This window comes from Pseudophryne corroboree, chromosome 2 (genome assembly GCF_028390025.1).
Source record: "Pseudophryne corroboree isolate aPseCor3 chromosome 2, aPseCor3.hap2, whole genome shotgun sequence".
Taxonomy (NCBI): Eukaryota; Metazoa; Chordata; class Amphibia; order Anura; family Myobatrachidae; genus Pseudophryne; species Pseudophryne corroboree.
Window position 1 is genome coordinate 418786962 of NC_086445.1, and position 19475 is coordinate 418806436.

General features: G+C 42.6%; 1 protein-coding gene across 6 annotated transcripts in view; it reads right to left on the reverse strand.

The window, feature by feature from the left end:
* The window catches only part of CFAP47 (cilia and flagella associated protein 47), a 1065013-nt gene that overhangs the window by 878374 nt on the left and 167164 nt on the right, over positions 1-19475 (reverse strand). For all 6 annotated transcript variants that reach the window (XM_063953487.1, XM_063953488.1, XM_063953489.1 and 3 more), the window contains exon 10: positions 12761-12950. In XM_063953487.1, the coding sequence (XP_063809557.1) occupies positions 12761-12950 (190 nt within the window). The remainder of the gene's footprint in view (positions 1-12760; positions 12951-19475) is intronic.

Consider the following 19475-nt stretch of genomic DNA (forward strand, 5'->3'; position numbering starts at 1 on the left):
ACATCATCCGGAATGCCTTTTTTCCTTCAGGATCCGGCGTTCAACCGCCATGCCGTCAAACGCAATCGCGGTAAGTCTTGGAACAGACAGGGTCCTTGCTGGAGCCGGTCCCTTCTTAGAGGTAGAGGCCACGGATCCTCCGCGAGCATCTCTTGAAGTTCCGGTTACCAAGTCCTTCTTGGCAAATCCGGAGCCACGAATATAGTGCTTACTCCTCTCCATCTTATCAATCTCAGTACCTTGGGTATGAGAGGCAGATGAGGGAACACATACACTGACTGGTACACCCACGGTGTTACCAGAGCGTCTACAGCTATTGCCTGAGGGTCCCTTGACCTGGCGCAATACCTGTCGAGTTTTTCCCAACGGTTTATAATCATGTGGAAGACTTCTGGGTGAAGTCCCCACTCTCCCGGGTGGAGGTCGTGTCTGCTGAGGAAGTCTGCTTCCCGGTTGTCCACTCCCAGAATTGCTGACAGTGCTATAACATGATTTTCCGCCCAGCGAAGAATCCTTGCAGCTTCTGCCATTGCCCTCCTGCTTCTTGTGCCACCCTGTCTGTTTACGTGGGTGACTGCCGTGATGTTGTCCGACTGGATCAACACCGGCTGACCTTGAAGCAGAGGTCTTGCTAAGCTTAGAGCATTGTAAATGGCCCTTAGCTTCAGGATATTTCTGTGAAGTGATGTCTCCAGGCTTGACCATAAGCCCTGGAAATTCCTTCCCTGTGTGACTGCTCCCCAGCCTCGCAGGCTGGCATCCGTGGTCACCAGGACCCAGTCCTGAATGCCGAATCTGCGGCCCTCTAGAAGATGAGCACTCTGCAACCACCACGGGAGGGACACCCTTGTTCTTGGTGACAGGGTTATCCGCTGATGCATCTGAAGATGCGACCCGGACCATTTGTCCAGCAGGTCCCACTGGAAAGTTCTTGCGTGGAATCTGCCGAATGGGATTGCTTCGTAGGAAGCCACCATTTTACCCAGAACCCTTGTGCATTGATGCACTGAGACTTGGCTCGGTTTTAGGAGGTTCCTGACTAGCTCGGATAACTCCCTGGCTTTCTCCTCCGGGAGAAACACCTTTTTCTGGACTGTGTCCAGGATCATCCCTAGGAACAGAAGACGAGTCGTCGGAACCAGCTGCGATTTTGGAATATTGAGAATCCAATCGTGCTGCCGCAACACTACCTGAGATAGTGCTACACCGACCTCCAACTGTTCCCTGGATCTTACCCTTATCAGGGAATCGTCCAAGTAAGGGATAACTAAAATTCCCTTCCTTCGAAGGAATATCATCATTTCGGCCATTACCTTGGTAAAGACCCGGGGTGCCGTGGACCATCCATACGGCAGCGTCTGAACTGATAGTGACAGTTCTGTACCATAAACCTGAGGTACCCTTGGTGAGAAGGGTAAATTTGGACATGAAGGTAAGCATCCTTGATGTCCGGAGACATCATGTAGTCCCCTTCTTCCAGGTTCGCAATCACTGCTCTGAGTGACTCAATCTTGAATTTGAACCTCTGTATGTAAGTGTTCAAAGATTTTAGATTTAGAATCGGTCTCACCGAGCCGTCCGGCTTCGGTACCACAACAGTGTGGAATAATACCCCGTTCCCTGTTGCAGGAGGGGTACCTTGATTATCACCTGCTGGGAATACAGCTTGTGAATGGCTTCCAAAACTGTCTCCCTGTCAGAAGGAGACATCGGTAAAGCCGACTTTAGGAAACGGCGAGGGGGAAACGTCTCGAATTCCAATTTGTACCCCTGAGATATCACCTGAAGGATCCAGGGGTCTACTTGCGAGTGAGCCCACTGCGCGCTGAAATTCATTGAGACGGGCCCCCCACCGTGCCTGATTCTGCTTGTAAAGCCCCAGCGTCATACTGAGGGCTTGGCAGAGGCGGGAGAGGGTTTCTGTTCCTGGGAGCTGGCTGATTTCTGCAGCCTTTTTTCCTCTCCCTCTGTCACGGGGCAGAAATTAGGAACCTTTTGCCCGCTTGTCCACGAAAAGACTGCGCCTGATAATACGGCGTCTTCTCATGTTGAGAGGCGACCTGGGGTACAAACGTGGATTTCCCAGCTGTTGCCGTGGCCACCAGGTCTGAAAGACCGACCCCAAATAACTCCTCCCCTTAATAAGGCAATACTTCCAAATGCCGTTTGAAATCCGCATCACCTGACCACTGTCGTGTCCATAACCCTCTACTGGTAGAAATGGACAACGCACTTAGACTTGATGCCAGTCGGCAAATATTCCGCTGTGCATCACGCATATATAGAAATGCATCTTTTAAATGCTCTATAGGCAAAAATATACTGTCCCTATCTAGGGTATCAATATTTTCAGTCAGGGAATCCGACCACGCCAACCCAGCACTGCACATCCAGGCTGAGGCGATTGCTGGTCGCAGTATAACACCAGTATGTGTGTAAATAAATTTTAGGATACCCTCCTGCTTTCTATCAGCAGGATCCTTAAGGGCGGCCATCTCAGGAGAGGGTAGAGCCCTTACAAGCGTGTGAGCGCTTTATCCACCCTAGGGGGCGTTTCCCAACGCACCCTAACCTCTGGCGGGAAAGGATATAATGCCAATAACATTTTAGAAATTATCAGTTGTTATCGGGGGAAACCCACGCATCATCACACACCTCATTTAATTTCTCAGATTCAGGAAAACTACAGGTAGTTTTTCCTCACCGAACATAATACCCCTTTTTGGTGGTACTCGTATTATCAGAAATGTGTAAAACATTTTTCATTGCCTCAATCATGTAACGTGTGGCCCTACTGGAAGTCACATTTGTCTCTTCACCGTCGACACTGGAGTCAGTATCCGTGTCGGCGTCTATATCTGCCATCTGAGGTAACGGGCGCTTTAGAGCCCCTGACGGCCTATGAGACGTCTGGACAGGCACAAGCTGAGTAGCCGGCTGTCTCATGTCAACCACTGTCTTTTATACAGAGCTGACACTGTCACGTAATTTCCAACAGTTCATCCACTCAGGTGTCGACCCCCTAGGGGGTGACATCACTATTACAGGCAATCTGCTCCGTCTCCACATCATTTTTCTCCTAATACATGTCGACACAAATGTACCGACATACAGCACACACACAGGGAATGCTCTGATAGAGGACAGGACCCCACTAGCCCTTTGGGGAGACAGAGGGAGAGTTTGCCAGCACACACCAGAGCGCTATATATATACAGGGATAACCTTATATAAGTGTTTTTCCCCTTATAGCTGCTGTTTTATTTAATACTGCGCGTAATTAGTGCCCCCCCCTCTCTTTTTTAACCCTTTCTGTAGTGTAGTGACTGCAGGGGAGAGCCAGGGAGCTTCCCTCCAACGGAGCTGTGAGGGAAAATGGCGCCAGTGTGCTGAGGAGATAGGCTCCGCCCCCTTATCGGCGGCCTTATCTCCCGTTTTTCTGTGTATTCTGGCAGGGGTTAAATGCATCCATATAGCCCAGGAGCTATATGTGATGCATTTTTTGCCATCCAAGGTGTTTTTATTGCGCCTCAGGGCGCCCCCCCCCCCCCAGCGCCCTGCACCCTCAGTGACCGGAGTGTGAAGTGTGCTGAGAGCAATGGCGCACAGCTGCAGTGCTGTGCGCTACCTTGTTGAAGACAGGACGTCTTCAGCCGCCGATTTTCCGGACCTCTTCTGTCTTCTGGCTCTGTAAGGGGGCCGGCGGCGCGGCTCTGGGACCCATCCATGGCTGGGCCTGTGATCGTCCCTCTGGAGCTAATGTCCAGTAGCCTAAGAAGCCCAATCCACTCTGCACGCAGGTGAGTTCGCTTCTTCTCCCCTTAGTCCCTCGATGCAGTGAGCCTGTTGCCAGCAGGTCTCACTGAAAATAAAAAACCTAAAACTAAACTTTTCACTAAGCAGCTCAGGAGAGCCACCTAGTGTGCACCCTTCTCGTTCGGGTACAAAATCTTAACTGAGGCTTGGAGGAGGGTCATAGGGGGAGGAGCCAGTGCACACCAGGTAGTTCTAAAGCTTTTCTTTTGTGCCCAGTCTCCTGCGGAGCCGCTATCCCCCATGGTCCTTACGGAGTCCCCAGCATCCACTTAGGACGTTAGAGAAATATAGTTAGTTTTCTGAAAACAGAAACACAAAAATATCTTTATTATGTTAAAACTCTCAACTTTATTTCCATTTAATTAAAATCTATTAATTTCCACCCACAAGGTCCAATTAAAATAGAAAAATATAGTTAAACAATAAGCTAGTGTATTGCAAAGAAATATGTGGCTTTTGAAGTGTTATTTATTTCCTATAAATATAATAAAAACTAAGAAATCATTTCAATTTTAATATATTTATATTTAAACATTACATCTGGTTCGTTGTTGCAGTGTTTGAATTGATTATTTTATTACATCTCCTCATTCTTAACTGTAAATCTTAAACTTTCTAGTTCACTTTCTTGCTATAATTCACAACTGCAACAATTATGGTGTCTGATAAGTATTAGCTGTTAGATGTAATAAATTATTTAGACTAAGGTTCTTCTTATAGGTTTCTCCCTCATCCTTCTTATTCACAGAAAGCCTCTTGATAACTGACAGTCCCTGTATTGGAGCAATAATTCTCAGGGACGTGCGATAGTTCTTATTATCCTTATACAAGCTGTCTCTCTTTGGCTACATCTAACATCCTCTACTTCTGCTCAATCACTAGTAAAGAACTGCTTTCGTTCATTCATCTAGAATATTTTCTCACATAAAATATTGTGCAATAAATGGTATACAATGGTAATACATCTGCAGTTCACTGTGACTGACATCAATCGTGAATAATGCTGGCTCATCTCTAATGCTCCTGGTACCAAATTTCCTGACAATCAAAGACAGAAGGTGGCTGGTCTCATTTACACATTATTAAATACAGACAAATGTACGTATATTATGATACTCCTGTGTAGCTGTATCTGTTGTCTTAGCTTTATAAAACATGAAATATAGTATTTTAACTATTATTTTTTGGAATATTTAAGCCCAGTTTAACATACTGTAAGCAAGTTATGATACTTAATAGATCTTTTTTTTTATTTTTATTAACAGTTAGTTATATAGCAAAAGCATATTCCTTTGTGCTTTACAATTGAAACACAATAGTAGTAGAATAAGACTGGGAAATAGGCAGTCAAAAGGTAGGTTGACCATGCTCACAAGCTTACAATATATAGGGAAATAGGCATTGATACACCAAGATAAGCGGTACATTTTGCATCTTGGTCCAGCCAGATCGTAGAGGTCTTTGGTGGCCTGTATTATACAGGCACATAGGAATGTTGGCCTTGGGTCAGCAGGATGTGTGAGTGAAGAAAGAGAAAATACATTAAGTTATGTGTGGACTGTATAGATGCGAAGTCATTGGGAATAATAGCTTATGGAGGTTATGTAGGCGGTTCTGGAATTTGATACGCTTGCCTGAAAAGGTGAGTTTTCAGAGAAAGCTTGAAGGTATGGAGACTAGAAGAAAGTCTTATTGTACATGGGAGGGCATTCCACAAAGTGGGTTCATCCTGAAAAAAGTCCTGTAACCGGGAACGGGAGCAGGTATTAAGTTGAGGAGAGATGCATATCTTGTACAAAACAAATGGATGTATGTTGGTGTAGTTTGGTTAACAGCCTTATGTGTAAGTTAAAATGATTGTATACTGAATTCAGTGGAGTACAGGTAACCAATGGAGGGACTGACAGAGCGGAGAAGTAGATGATGAATGTTTAGCAAAGAAGATCAGCCTTGCAGATGCATTCAAAATCAATTGTAATGGTGTTTAGGGAAGACCAGCAAGGAGATTATTGCAATAATCAATTAAAGAGATAATGAGTGCATGGATTAGTGTCTGTGCAGTGTCTTGTGTAAGATATGGTCATACTCTGGAAATGTTTTCTAGATGTAGGTAAAATGATTTTGAGACAGCTTGAATGTGGGGAACAATAGATAGTTCAGACTCATGGAAAACATCTAGGCAGCGAGCTTGTGGGGTAAGGGTTGAGTTATAGATGTGTCTTTGTTCAGCTTAACTTCTATTTGCCGCAAACACAACTCATTTGCAGTGAATAGAGTGCCCACACGTGTGCGCATGCACTACGCACATACCCACAATTCATAGGATTGCATTGTGTGTATGCGCCCACAACCGGGTGCAGCTTGCTGCGGCTAGTCACATTTGCTATGTGGCCGTTTCCGGGACCCGTTCGCAGGTAAGATGACAGCGGCCACATATTTATTAGCAGTGATAGAGATATCAGGTTGGTATCTACTACTGGCCTGTGGAAATAATATTCATTCTGTTTTGAAAAAATTAAGTGTGAAGTGCCAAGATGACATCCAAGTTAAAAAGGCAAAAATACATTCAGTAACCCAGATCAATATAACTGGTGACAAATCTGAGTATGTGAGTATCATCTCCATACAGATGATACTGAAATACAAAAGACCTAATGAATTTGCCAAGAGATGTGGTATACAGATGTAGTCAGCCTCATTATGGCTAAGACTACTCTAACCCATGACTAGTTTGGTGCAGGGCATGCGCCTGTATATGGACACGTGAATATATTTACACCCGCAGCCTATAGACTTTACATTGTGCAATTGCCGGCGCAAATAGTGGCAGCCGGATGCACCTAGCCACACACGTGGCAACAATGAGGCTGGCTACATCTGTAGATTGAGAAAAGCACAGTACCTAGGACATGGCCATGCGGTACTTCAATTAATAGAGGAAGCAAAGAGGAGGTGATCAGAGAATTGGCCACTGAAAGAGTGATTTAACAAGCAGGGTGTAAACCAAGATAGGGCTGTGTCCTGAAGACCTGGGGAATGTAGTGTCTGTATGTGAACAATATCAAATGCGGCAGATTGATCTAGAAGAATAAAAAGTGAGTAATGGCATTTAGACTTACGGCAGACTAGATGGGCCAAGTGGCTGTTATCTGTTGTCAATTTCTATGTTTCTATGTCTCTAGACTTAGCAGTGATCAAATCATTCTAAGAACTGCCTTTCACTGACTGATCTTATCGCAGTAGCAAATTTGTTACCTAGTGGGAAAAACCATGAGCACTGCAGGGGGGGGGGGGGGGGGGGGGGGCAGATATAACATTTGCAGAGAGAGTTAGATTTGGGTGGGTTATTTTGTTTCTGTGCAGGGTAAATACTGGCTGCCTTATTTTTACACAGCAATTTAGATTTCAGTTTGAACACACCCCACCCAAATCTAACTCTCTCTGCAAATGTTATAGCTGCCCCTCCTGCAGTGCACGTGGTTTTGCCCATTAGCTAACAAATTTGCTGCTGCGATCAGATCTGAATTAGGCACCTTGTTCAGGCACAATAAGATAGTAAGCTGTTCCCTGGGGGTAATTCAGAGCTGATCGCTGCTGTGCGTTTTTGCACAGCGGGCGATCAGATCTGAACTGCGCCTGTGTATGCACCGCAATGCTCAGGCACGACGGTCAGCGACGGGTTTGTGCGAAGGATCCATTTGCACGGCCGTTCGCAAGGAGATTGACAGGAAGAGGGCGTTTGTGGATGGCAACTGACCGTTTTCAAGGAGTGTCTGGAGAAACGCAGGCTTGTCCAAGTGTTGGAAAAGATTGTGTCTCACGTCAAATCCGGTCTCGAACAGGCTGAAGTAATCACAGCGGTTGAGTAAGTCCTGGGCTGCGCAGAGACTGCACAAAGTCAGTTTGTGCAGCTCTGCTACACATGCATTCGCACACTTGCACAGTGAAAGTACACTCCCCCCGTAGGTGGTGACTATCTGAATGCAGGACTGCAAAAATCGCTTCCTAGCGATCAGCTGTGAGGTACCCCCCCCCCATCACTTATGATTTCCTAAGTATTCATACTAGCAACTGCTGGTTTATACTATCTTCTCACTATCACCTGGGGAAGCAGCATTGGATCACAATCGTGACCACTGCGACCATTGGTCGTTAATCGAAATAGGAGCAGACTGCGTTCAGTCTATAAGCTGAAGATTACTTAGACTGGCCAGCTGGGTCCAGAAAGTCTTCATATGACAACGCAGACCCTGGGCCCTGCAAGTCGACAGAATGGGGGGATGTTTGCCACCCACCGAAATGCCGCAGCATGCCAATAATGCTGCGGCTAAGGGGGGCTGCGAGTGATATCACAAGATCCCATTCTGCAAATGCCCAGAATTAATCTTGCTCCTAGGTTTGTGTATAAATCCTAATCAGGCCCTATGTTACTTAAACTCCAATTTTTCAATGTATGTTTGGTCTTTGCTGCACACTGTACCGGCATCCAACACCTGTGATAATATCTTACAGCAGCACACCAGTTTATTATTCTTTATATTTAAAAAGGGGGATGTAGATGTACGCCATATGTGGATGATGGAAGTTGCATAATTACCACCCACTTGTTATACAGGAAGAGTTTTGTAGATCGAACAAAAGATTGACATCACATGAAAAAGTTCAAAGGTTAGGAGGACTGAGGCATGTCAACCAATAGAGCTGTATAATGCAAATATATGTAGAAAGATTGGGAGTTATAGCACTTCTTTAGTCGTTAATTCGAGTGTTTTGTGGCTAATGCGGAAAACAAAAACAGTGTAGGAGTTCTGATTCAGATTAGTATGTAAACCCAGTATGTAAATCCAATGTTTGTGTGTCTGTGCAGGACCAGTTCTGCTTGATCGCTTGCAGCCACCCTTAGCCGCAGCACGATTGACATGTGACATGGGGACAGCAATTGGGATCATTCTACAAAATGTATTTCAACCATTATGTAGGTGTGCTGAGCTGAGGATCGCATCATCGGATGCTTACACAAACTGGTCAAAGGCAGCGACCGATGGTCCCTATGGTGATCCGATACTGCATATTTGGACGCATTCAGGAAGCATCTATTTAATACAGACTCCTAATACCGCACTTGCATTTTATTTGTACAGTATTTCACAGCTATTTCCCTGTGACTGAGCAATAACGTGCAAATCACAATCAGGCCTGTAGTGTACACTGTGTACTATAAGTAAAACATTCATCAGTGGTATGCTTGGGTAAAATTGCACTGATAGCGATGATGGTCATGGTTTGCAATGTTGTCCCCTGGAATTTTTGCTGTTGTAGTCCTCAGCGGGTATATGGAATACATACATTGGAAGAAAAACATTGTACTCTCTGTTGGATGGACCCAACAGATAAAGGTTTGTTGGTCAATACTCACGCTTTGTCAGATGTTTGTTTGCTTTGGGCATTAATTTGTAACCCTGATACCTTCAGTATCTTTGTTCTTCGGATACCATCAAGTTATAGTACTGTGAATGCTATACAGTGCTCCTTTATTAATGAATAATGAATTAATTGGTACAAAAAAAGTTAATATTTATTAAATGAAATTATGTTTTATGAGATAGAAAAAAACTTTGAATTGCTTGCTAAAACAGGAAATTAACAGCAAAAATAAAAATAATAACCGAAAAAATATAAAATTTGTGATGTAAATATAGTATCCCTTCAATTCGTAATAAAAAAAGAAGGACATCAGGGTTCCAAATTAATGTCCAAAGCGAACATACAGTATGTCTGACAAAAGGTGAATATTATTTGGTGGGTCCATCCATTGCAATAAAAAGCACAGTGTTTTTCTGTTTTTGAGGACTACAACAGCTGGAATTCCAGGAGACAACATTGCAAACCACGAAAACCAGTAGGTAGCAGTGCAATTTAACCCAAGGCACAAATCTCTACACCAAATGGTGAGCATACCACTTGTTGGATGATTGTTTGACTTATATTACTCAGTGTACACTATATACATTTCTTTTTTTTTCTCAGTACCCACTAATCAATCTACAAAATAAGAGTTGGAGAAGTGCTGGAACTACCAATCTTTCTACATACAGGATGTGTTTGTTATACATGAAGTGCCTCTACAGCCATTGTTTAGCATGACTGCAGCTAGTAAAGATATTCTCCGGAATCCTGTGGGTATCTGTACACGGACCACTAAACATTGTCTCACAGCTTTACAGTCTTTTGGTATCTATCCAATTCCATATGAATATTTCAGAATGTTATCTGAATAGATATTGTCCTCACAGTATTCGCATTCTTTTACTCTAGTTGCTCTGGTTTACTCATATCCCAAAAATATACTGGCAGACTGACCAGTTAATCAAGTTGGCCCTATTGTGTGTACATTTGTGTGCCTCAGGCAAAATGTAGTCTCCACTTGTAAAGTGTAATATATCAAGCCCGATACTGTGTTGAACAAGTCGAGTACATGCCTGCTTTCTGTCAAGTGCCCATTACAAAAGCTACACATCTCCGTTTAGCACCTTCGCTCTCCCTTTTGTTGCCCCAATACTTAATAAGCATAATAAACTAAAAAAAAAAAACTTCCACCAATCCCTCACCCTTTCCCCTCAAGATCCTGTGCAAAGTGCCAGGTTCCAGTAATGGCTAATGGTCCCTTTATAAAATAGAAAACTTATGCTCTCAATAAATTATTGTCAAAGTACTGAATGCAAAAATGGCAAACTTTTTTAACAGTGTCTGCTTGGCTGAAGCAAGATTAGATAGTCTTTTTCTTTCACTCTTTCCAATGGCAGCAAGAGAGAAAGAGCTGAAGTCTGTCTTTAACCTTTCTTAAGATGGAGAAGTACAGAATAACCATAGCAATGTTCAAGTTTCTGATCAGTTATACTGGGATTAACAATTATCTCAGTGTGTCTAATAAAATCTTTATTGTTTTCATGGTCTGGTAGGGTTTGCACTGGGGAGCATATCAAAATAAATAAAATTTCATTTTATGTTTATTATAAAGGCAGAGCTAGAGAGTTTGTAGAGCAATCTCCCGAATTCTCCTGTACCCTTATAGGGAAAGACATGCAATATATAATGGAAGTTGCTGACTGATTGTTTGCTATAGAGTAGTTCATGGGGCTTAGTGAATAAGCCCCATGCACTTAATTTTTTTCCACATATTGTAACTATGCACTGCTATATACATCTCTTCCCTCCCGCCCCAGACAATGCCACCTGCTCTGCAATGTCTATAGAGGGCCAGGAAAGAAGGACAGCAGTTGTAACTACTATGAAGCATTCCAATGTATTAAAATCAAGCTTACACTTCATAATATATTTGAACTCAGCTTGAAAAAATGTGGCTTAGATAATACAGTCAAGTCATGTTCAGATAAGGGACCAAAAACAAGAATATATATGTCCAAACTAAATTCCTAAAGTCTATCACTGTAACTGACCTATTTGGGAGACACATGTTAGCATGCTGAAGTCAAAGCCAGTACATGCTCTGGGGACACTCTAGACAGCACTCTCCCACCAGGCGCTGTCCTCTTACTACTTTTTTTAAAGTTGCAAGTGGGAGGTGGCGTGTGGTACTTGGCTGCAACACCAAGTCAAGCATAATACTTTCTTCACATGTAAGACCTCCCAACATATGGGATTATACCTTGCGCACACTAAAGGCATGCCTCCAAAAAGGGGTGTGGCATTCTTTGGAAGGAGCATGACCTTGTGGTATGCCCCTGTTAATAATCACTCTATGAGCGTGCCAAGCACTCCTGAAGATGTTGGGCTACGGCCAAGCTCTCCCCAGTGGAGTGTAGATGCCATGCACATCTATTTACCCATTGATCTGTGTAGTGAGAGCGCACCCCCAATTCCCCCCTCCCCTCACTAGAATACTGTGGCCTGCCAGTGGGATAGTCCCTGAAAAGCAGGACTGCCCTACCCAAAGACAGTGCTGTATGATTCTCTTTCATGTCAGCATCCATTGCTTTATGTGGGGCACCACAGAGTTATTGAGAACTTGCATTAGTTACATGTCACTCACTCACAGTGTTTTAGGTGTCCCTAACAAATGGCATCATAGGCAACTGTCCGCTAATGCTAGTGCCAGCTGAGGTGAACCCGTAAGTACTAATGAGGGCCAGCAGAGGTGAACCCATAAGTACTAATGCTTTACAACAGCTGCATTTTAATTACATTTCATTTGCACTTCTCCATTACTGCCCAATATATCAACCCTTACCACAAATATCTCATGACAATAAGTATAAAATCGTGGCTGCCTTTAAGTGGAACAACTTATGAGTGGTATTTACAATATTTATATTCCATACAAAATGCACCTAAGTGAACAAATAGATTCCCACAAAATAGTGGCTTACTGTATGTCTGTTTATCTCTGCATTAGTGTAAAATGTGGCTCTGTACATTTCAATTATCTTATGAACTACACTAAAATATACCCTTTTTATAATATCACTTGTCACACTGAAATCTTCTTGTAGCATTCATGAGTGAACAAAATGGCGCAATACTGTATTTATCAGATAAGAGTCAAAACATTCTAGTAACCACTGACATCACAACAGTATTCTGAATTTAATTTTGCTTCTCCTGTGACAACTAGAATGTGGAATTATTTAATTTCCAAAATTAAATGACTCCCAGTAATTAGATGTTGGTTTTCCTTATCAGGTACTTTCAACTAACATTGGAAATCAGTAGTAACTATATGACAACATATGATATTACAGCACTTACAATACCATGACATATAACACATTCTTTTTTTCATTTAAAAATAGATTTTCTGTAAATTTAGAGCCATATGATATATACAATAAAAGGCACATTATTACTTTCAAGTGATAATACAGATGTACGTAATCAATTTGAATACCAAAGATTATCACTTGAAACAGAATTGGAAACTACTTACCAGAGTTAACTTTCATGACAATTTTTTTGGTTGAAGGTTTACAGACCGCTATAAAACTAAGCTTTTTTTGATGAAAGGCTTTCATTTTCAAAGGCAGCAAATTATCATCTGATACGGAACCCAAAATATCAACCACTTGTTTCACTTTAAAGGTTCCTACTTGATGTGGTATAAATGAAAACATCACATCCTAGCAAACAAAATGGACAGAGCAATATTAGACACAAAAGAGACACTGAAAGTATCAATTGCAGTATTATTCCGACTAAAACTTGCTCTTAAGGAAAATATCTCTAATTGCAGAACTTTTAGCTTTTGTCCGACAGACATAAACGTTAGCAATCCAAAGGGTAGAAAAAGAAAAAAAAAGAAAATTATAATTCATTGTATTCTCAGAGACCATTATTTTTGCAATAATGTACTTTTAAAGCCTAGTTGTAAATCCAACTTCTCTTACGTTCTAGTTTACGATAACATCTAAAAACTGTGTACTAAACTTTTGATATTTAATTTGTATATTTCCATTGAGATTGAGTGAGTACATTTTTGTTAACAAAATATGGTTGAACTATTACATTTTGTTTCATGTGTCTCTGAATAATGAATTATGTTGCTTATTTAAATGAATTAGAAGTGAGACTTCAAACATTTTCAGTTCGAGATGATTGTTTAAATTCATTATTTGCTTGGCATAAAAAAGCAACTGCTCTAGTTAATAATGATTACAAAATGATGTGCTTTGCACAGCTGAATAAGAAAACAGAGGGCCTCTGATTAAGGAGCAAATTCAGCTAAAAGTTGCAAATCTGCACCTGGACAAAACAAGCGGGGGATGCAAATTCTATCTGTTTTTGCATATAGCACATGTAATATGGGCATCTTTATTTTTACACTGTGATTTACAATTGACCTAGATCGCATGTCCATCCTTACTCAATATCTGTCCTCCTGTAGTGCAATTTTGTTAAACGAGGTGCAAATTGTCACTGTAACTGGATGTACTAAAAACTGTACTTCAGACCTGCTCCCAGTAGCATCACAGACATGATGAAATAATCTCACAATGTTAAAGGGGGTACACATGGAGAGATCCGTGCTCAAAATATAAGCAATATGTCTAGATTACTTAGATAATAAGCATTGATCTCTCGTGTGTATGCCCCCCAGCGATAGCGATGTGCAGCCATCGCTATTGCCAGTGCTAGATTAAGCCTGCAGGCTCAATCTAGCAGGTCGCACACTTCAGCACTACGTGAAGTGAGTCCCCCCCCCCCCCCCCCACACACACACACACACACACACACACACACAGCTCAGTACACATCGCGCTGAGCGGGGGAGAGATGTGTGCTGAGCGGTCTGTGATAGATCGCTCAGCTCACATCTCTAGTGTGTACCACCCTTTAGTCTCAAAGAACAAGCTGCTGAAGCAGATAGCCATTAAGATAAAGAGGACTGAAGGAGGGGGAATAAAGGCAGATGACTGGAGGACATACGGATGAAGGGGGACAAAGGAAAATATAAAGTATTGAAGAGAAACATCTACACAGAATATATTTTATCATTTATCATTGCATTAGTACTGTTATTTCTAAATGACCCATGAGTGTCGCCATACTGTTTTGAGATATATACTGTATATATTTATATAGCTTTTATACTAACATTACTTTTGCAAGTGCAAAATACATGATATTGTGTGTGTGTGTGTGTGTGTGTGTGTGTGTGTGTGTGTGTGTGTGTGTGTGTGTGTGTATATATATATAAGTATATAATTTCTTTGAAAGTCCGCACTCACATCAGAAAAATCCATATATAGGGGTGCTCCTCAAAAAACCCCAAAGAGAGTTTCACATATACCAGGTATCCGAGACCAAAGAGATCTCAAAAGAGGGCACTCACCAGTCCAATAAATTAAAAGGCTTTTATTAATTCATCGCAATCATCAATAAATAGTCGACGTTTCGACCTATAAGGTCTTTTTCAAGACAGTCACCGCAGACATCCAGTCAGCATGCCAGCTAACAGCATACTGACTATGCCTACCGGGTCCCCTTATATAGCAACACAGCAAACATTAGACAATCATCAGTAATCAATGACCACACCTGACAATGCTGGTGCCCCAACACTGCATAAAGTATATCACAAGATAACACTAACACAAAGGTCTGTTACACCATACATATCAGCAGGTTCAATTATACACACCTGTTCCTAACCACCATCAGCCTGGGAGGCACAGTGCACACCCGGAAATACCGGAAGTGCATAATATGCGTTCCACCGGCTCACTACAAATAACAACAACGTAGGACACAAGCTAAACGTTCACAGATGCATATAATACATACCCACCAACTCATCAGATGCACTATACAGTGCATCTACAAATAATGCTGCAGTATATTTCACCCAATGTTGAAGACGCAAAAGCACAGTATATACACCCGGAAGCACCCGGAAGTGCTTATATTACACTTCACCAGCTAATGATACACATCCTGTCATCCTCGTGGAACGCAAACCCGGAAGTGCCGGACGCGCATCACATGCGCTCCACACGTACAGCGGGCTGCGTTCCACTATATAGTTATAATAAACCATCAATGCCATAAATCTCAGCCTAGCCAATGTCATTGCTGCATGTAGACAAAACACCTATATATCATAGTTATCTAGTATTTTAAACAAATAAAATCTATTTAAAGCTCAATATTAACCATATAGGTGGAGGTAGATGAGAGAATATAAGGCACTCCACTCCAATACAGCGACTATATGGAGCGCTCAACACAAAAGGTACCAGACAAGTGTATATACAGCAGGTGGATCCCTCTACATGTTACTTAGACGTATATTAAATATATTTATAAAAATATTCTAAGACTGCTATAGAAGAGGACCCAGCAGGAAACTGGACTATCCAATGAAAAAAATCTAGAACAATATAAAGATAGCCTACACTATCAACACTTAACACTAAACATATAAGATATACACATAACACATAACACTTGTTGTGCCTCCCATAAAAAGGAGAATCAAACTATGATTCTCGTTCACCAACTAATGAATGAAAATATTTAAAGGATTGTGTTCATTAAGGCCACGTGGGGCAATGGTGTCAAGCCTGTAGATCCAACGAGCTTCACATTTCTTTAAAGAAAGTACCCGGTTGCCGCCCCTCAGGGGTTCAGGAATATGATCAATCACCATACACCGTAGTGAAGCAACTTGGTGATTAGCATGTAGAAAATGTATTGCCACAGGTTTGTCAGAAGCACCAGTTTCTATGGCTTGCTTCAAATGCAAGGGGTGTACTACCTGTAACTCGATGCTCAGTGGTAAAGATTTTCGCCACCCACATAATGGTACAAGAATACCCATTAAGCACAATTTGACATGCACTAGTGCTTTTGTGGTGTATATAATCATCTGTCCGTGTGGTCTCTACTATACGGGAATGACCAAGAGATCATTTAGGGAGCGGATGGCCAACCACAGATATTCTATTCGACAAGCCATAGAAACTGGTGGTTAGGAACAGGTGTGTATAATTGAACCTGCTGATATGTATGGTGTAACAGACCTTTGTGTTAGTGTTATCTTGTGATATACTTTACGCAGTGTTGGGGCGCCAGCATTGTCAGGTGTGGTCATTGATTACTGATGATTGTCTAATTAATGTTTGCTGTGTTGCTATATAAGTAGACCCGGTAGGCATAGTCAGTATGCTGTTAGCTGGCATGCTGACTGGATGTCTGCGGTGACTGTCTTGAAAAAGACCTTATAGGTCGAAACGTCGACTATTTATTGATGACTGCGATTAATTAATAAAAGCCTTTTAATTTATTGGACTGGTGAGTCTGCTTGAGTGCCGCCGCCTTCTACAGCCTATATTGAGGATCAGCCTTGGTCTTCTAGGAGGGCACCGCAGCAAGAGACCAGTGGGAGAGTGAGTGCCGGGATTACAACATTACCTTATATATATATATATATATATATATATATATATATACACTGCTCAAAAAAATAAAGGGTACACTTAAACAACACAATGTAACTCCAAGTCAATCACACTTCTGTGAAATCAAACTGTCCACTTAGGAAGCAACACTGATTGACAATCAATTTCACATGCTGTTGTGCAAATGGAATAGACAACAGGTGGGAATTATAGGCAATTAGCAAGAAACCCCCAATAAAGGAGTTGTTCTGCAGGTGGTGACCACAGACCACTTCTCAGCTCCTATGCTTTCTGGCTGATGTTTTGGTCACTTTTGAAAGCTGGTTGTGCTTTCACTCTCGGGGTATCATGAGACGGAGTCTACAACCCACACAAGTGGCTCAGGTAGTGCAGCTCATCCAGGATGGCACATCAATGCGAGCTGTGGCAAGAAGGTTTGCTGTGTCTGTCAGCGTAGTGTCCAGAGCATGGAGGCGCTACCAGGAGACAAGACGGTACATCAGGAGATGTGGAGGCCATAGGAGGGCAACAACCCAGCAGCAGTACCGCTACCTCCGCCTTTGTGCAAGGAGGAACAGGAGGAGCACTGCCAGAGCCCTGCAAAATGACCTCCAGCAAGCCACAAATGTAGATGTGTCTACTCAAACGATCAGAAACAGACTCCATGAGGGTGGTATGAGGGCCCGACGCCCACATGTGGGGGTTGTGCTTACAGCCCAACACCGTGCAGGACGTTTGGCATTTATCAGAGAACACAAAGATTGGCAAATTCGCCACTGGCGCCCTGTGCTCTTCACAGATGAAAGCAGGTTCTCACTGAGCACATGTGACAGACGTGACAGAGTCTGGAGACGCCAAGGAGAATGTTCTGCTGCCTGCAACATCCTCCAGCATGACCGGTTTGGCAGTGGGTCAGTAATTGTGTGGGGTGGCATTTCTTTGGGGGGCCGCACAGCCCTCCATGTGCTCGCCAGAGGTAGCCTGACTGCCATTAGGTACCGAGATGAGATCCTCAGACCCCTTGTGAGACCATATGCTGGTGCGGTTGGCCCTGGGTTCCTCCTAATGCAAGACAATGATAGACCTCATGTGGCTGGATTGTGTCAGCAGTTCCTGCAAGACTAAGGCATTGATGCTATGGACTGGCCCGCCCGTTCCCCAGACCTGAATCCAATTGATCACATCTGGGACATCATGTCTCGCTCCATCCACCAACGCCACGTTGAACCACAGACTGTCCAGGAGTTGGCGGATGCTTTAGTCCAGGTCTGGGAGGAGATCCCTCAGGAGACCATCCGCCACCTCATCAGGAGCATGCCCAGGCGTTGTAGGGAGGTCATACAGGCACGTGGAGGCCACACACACTACTGAGCCTCATTTTGACTTGTTTTAAGGACATTACATCAAAGTTGGATCAGCCTGTAGAGTTTTTTTCCACTTTAATTTTGAGTGTGACTCCAAATCCAGACCTCCATGGGTTAATAAATTTGATTTCCATTGATAATTTTTGTGTGATTTTGTTGTCAGCACATTCAACTATCTAAAGAACAAAGTATTTAATAAGAATATTTTATTCATTCAGATCTAGGTTGTGTTATTTTGGTGGTCCCTTTATTTTTTGAGCAGTGTATATATATATATATATATATATATGTATATATATAATTTGCATCGTTTTATTTATTTATTTTGCTTATTCAAACTCCCCCTCTAGTGTGATCTACCACTGTGACCCGGGCCAGTGTTGAATACAGTTATCAAGAAGAGGAATGAATAGCAACAGGAGTTATTGAGAAGCTACCATAGGTGTATGGAGTGCAGCTGCTATGGGGCCCAGAGCTGAGAGGGGCCCACCTTCCCTGTCACAGTTAAATGTGTTATATATACAGTATGTATATATATATATATATATATATATATATACACACACAGATATAAAAAAAATTATATATTTTTTTTACCTTTGGGTGGGACCCAGAAGCCCATACAAATGTTTCCCTTTGGGTCTACAATATATCTAGTTATGCCCCTGGACCGGGTCATTATAATGTGGTATAAAATGAACTGAAGTGCATTATAGTGTTACAGAATATGAACTGGGGACACTGTATATCATGATGTGAATTGGGGTACTGTATTGCATAATGTATACTTGACAGCCATACAATGACATAATGTGAACTAGGCCACTACTATGGTTCATAAAATAAACTAGGGCACTACTGTGGTATAGAAAATAAACTAGGGCACTGTAATGGACTATACAATTCGCAACTGCTACAGAGACGTGTTTTTATAGAAGTATTGGGACAGGGGCTCCTTCAAAATGTTGCTATGGGAACAACAAAGTTCTGGCTATGCCCCTGATTGAGAAGTAGGATAATAAGATTTTACTTACCGATAAATCTATTTCTCGTAGTCCGTAGTGGATGCTGGGGACTCCGTCAGGACCATGGGGATTAGCGGCTCCGCAGGAGACAGGGCACAAAAATAAAGCTTTAGGATCAGGTGGTGTGCACTGGCTCCTCCCCCTATGACCCTCCTCCAAGCCTCAGGATACTGTGCCCGGACGAGCGTACACAATAAGGAAGGATTTTGAATCCCGGGTAAGACTCATACCAGCCACACCAATCACACCGTACAACTTGTGATCTGAACCCAGTTAACAGTATGACAACGTAGGAGCCTCTGAACAGACGGCTCACAACAATAACAACCCGATTTTTTTGTAACAATAACTATGTA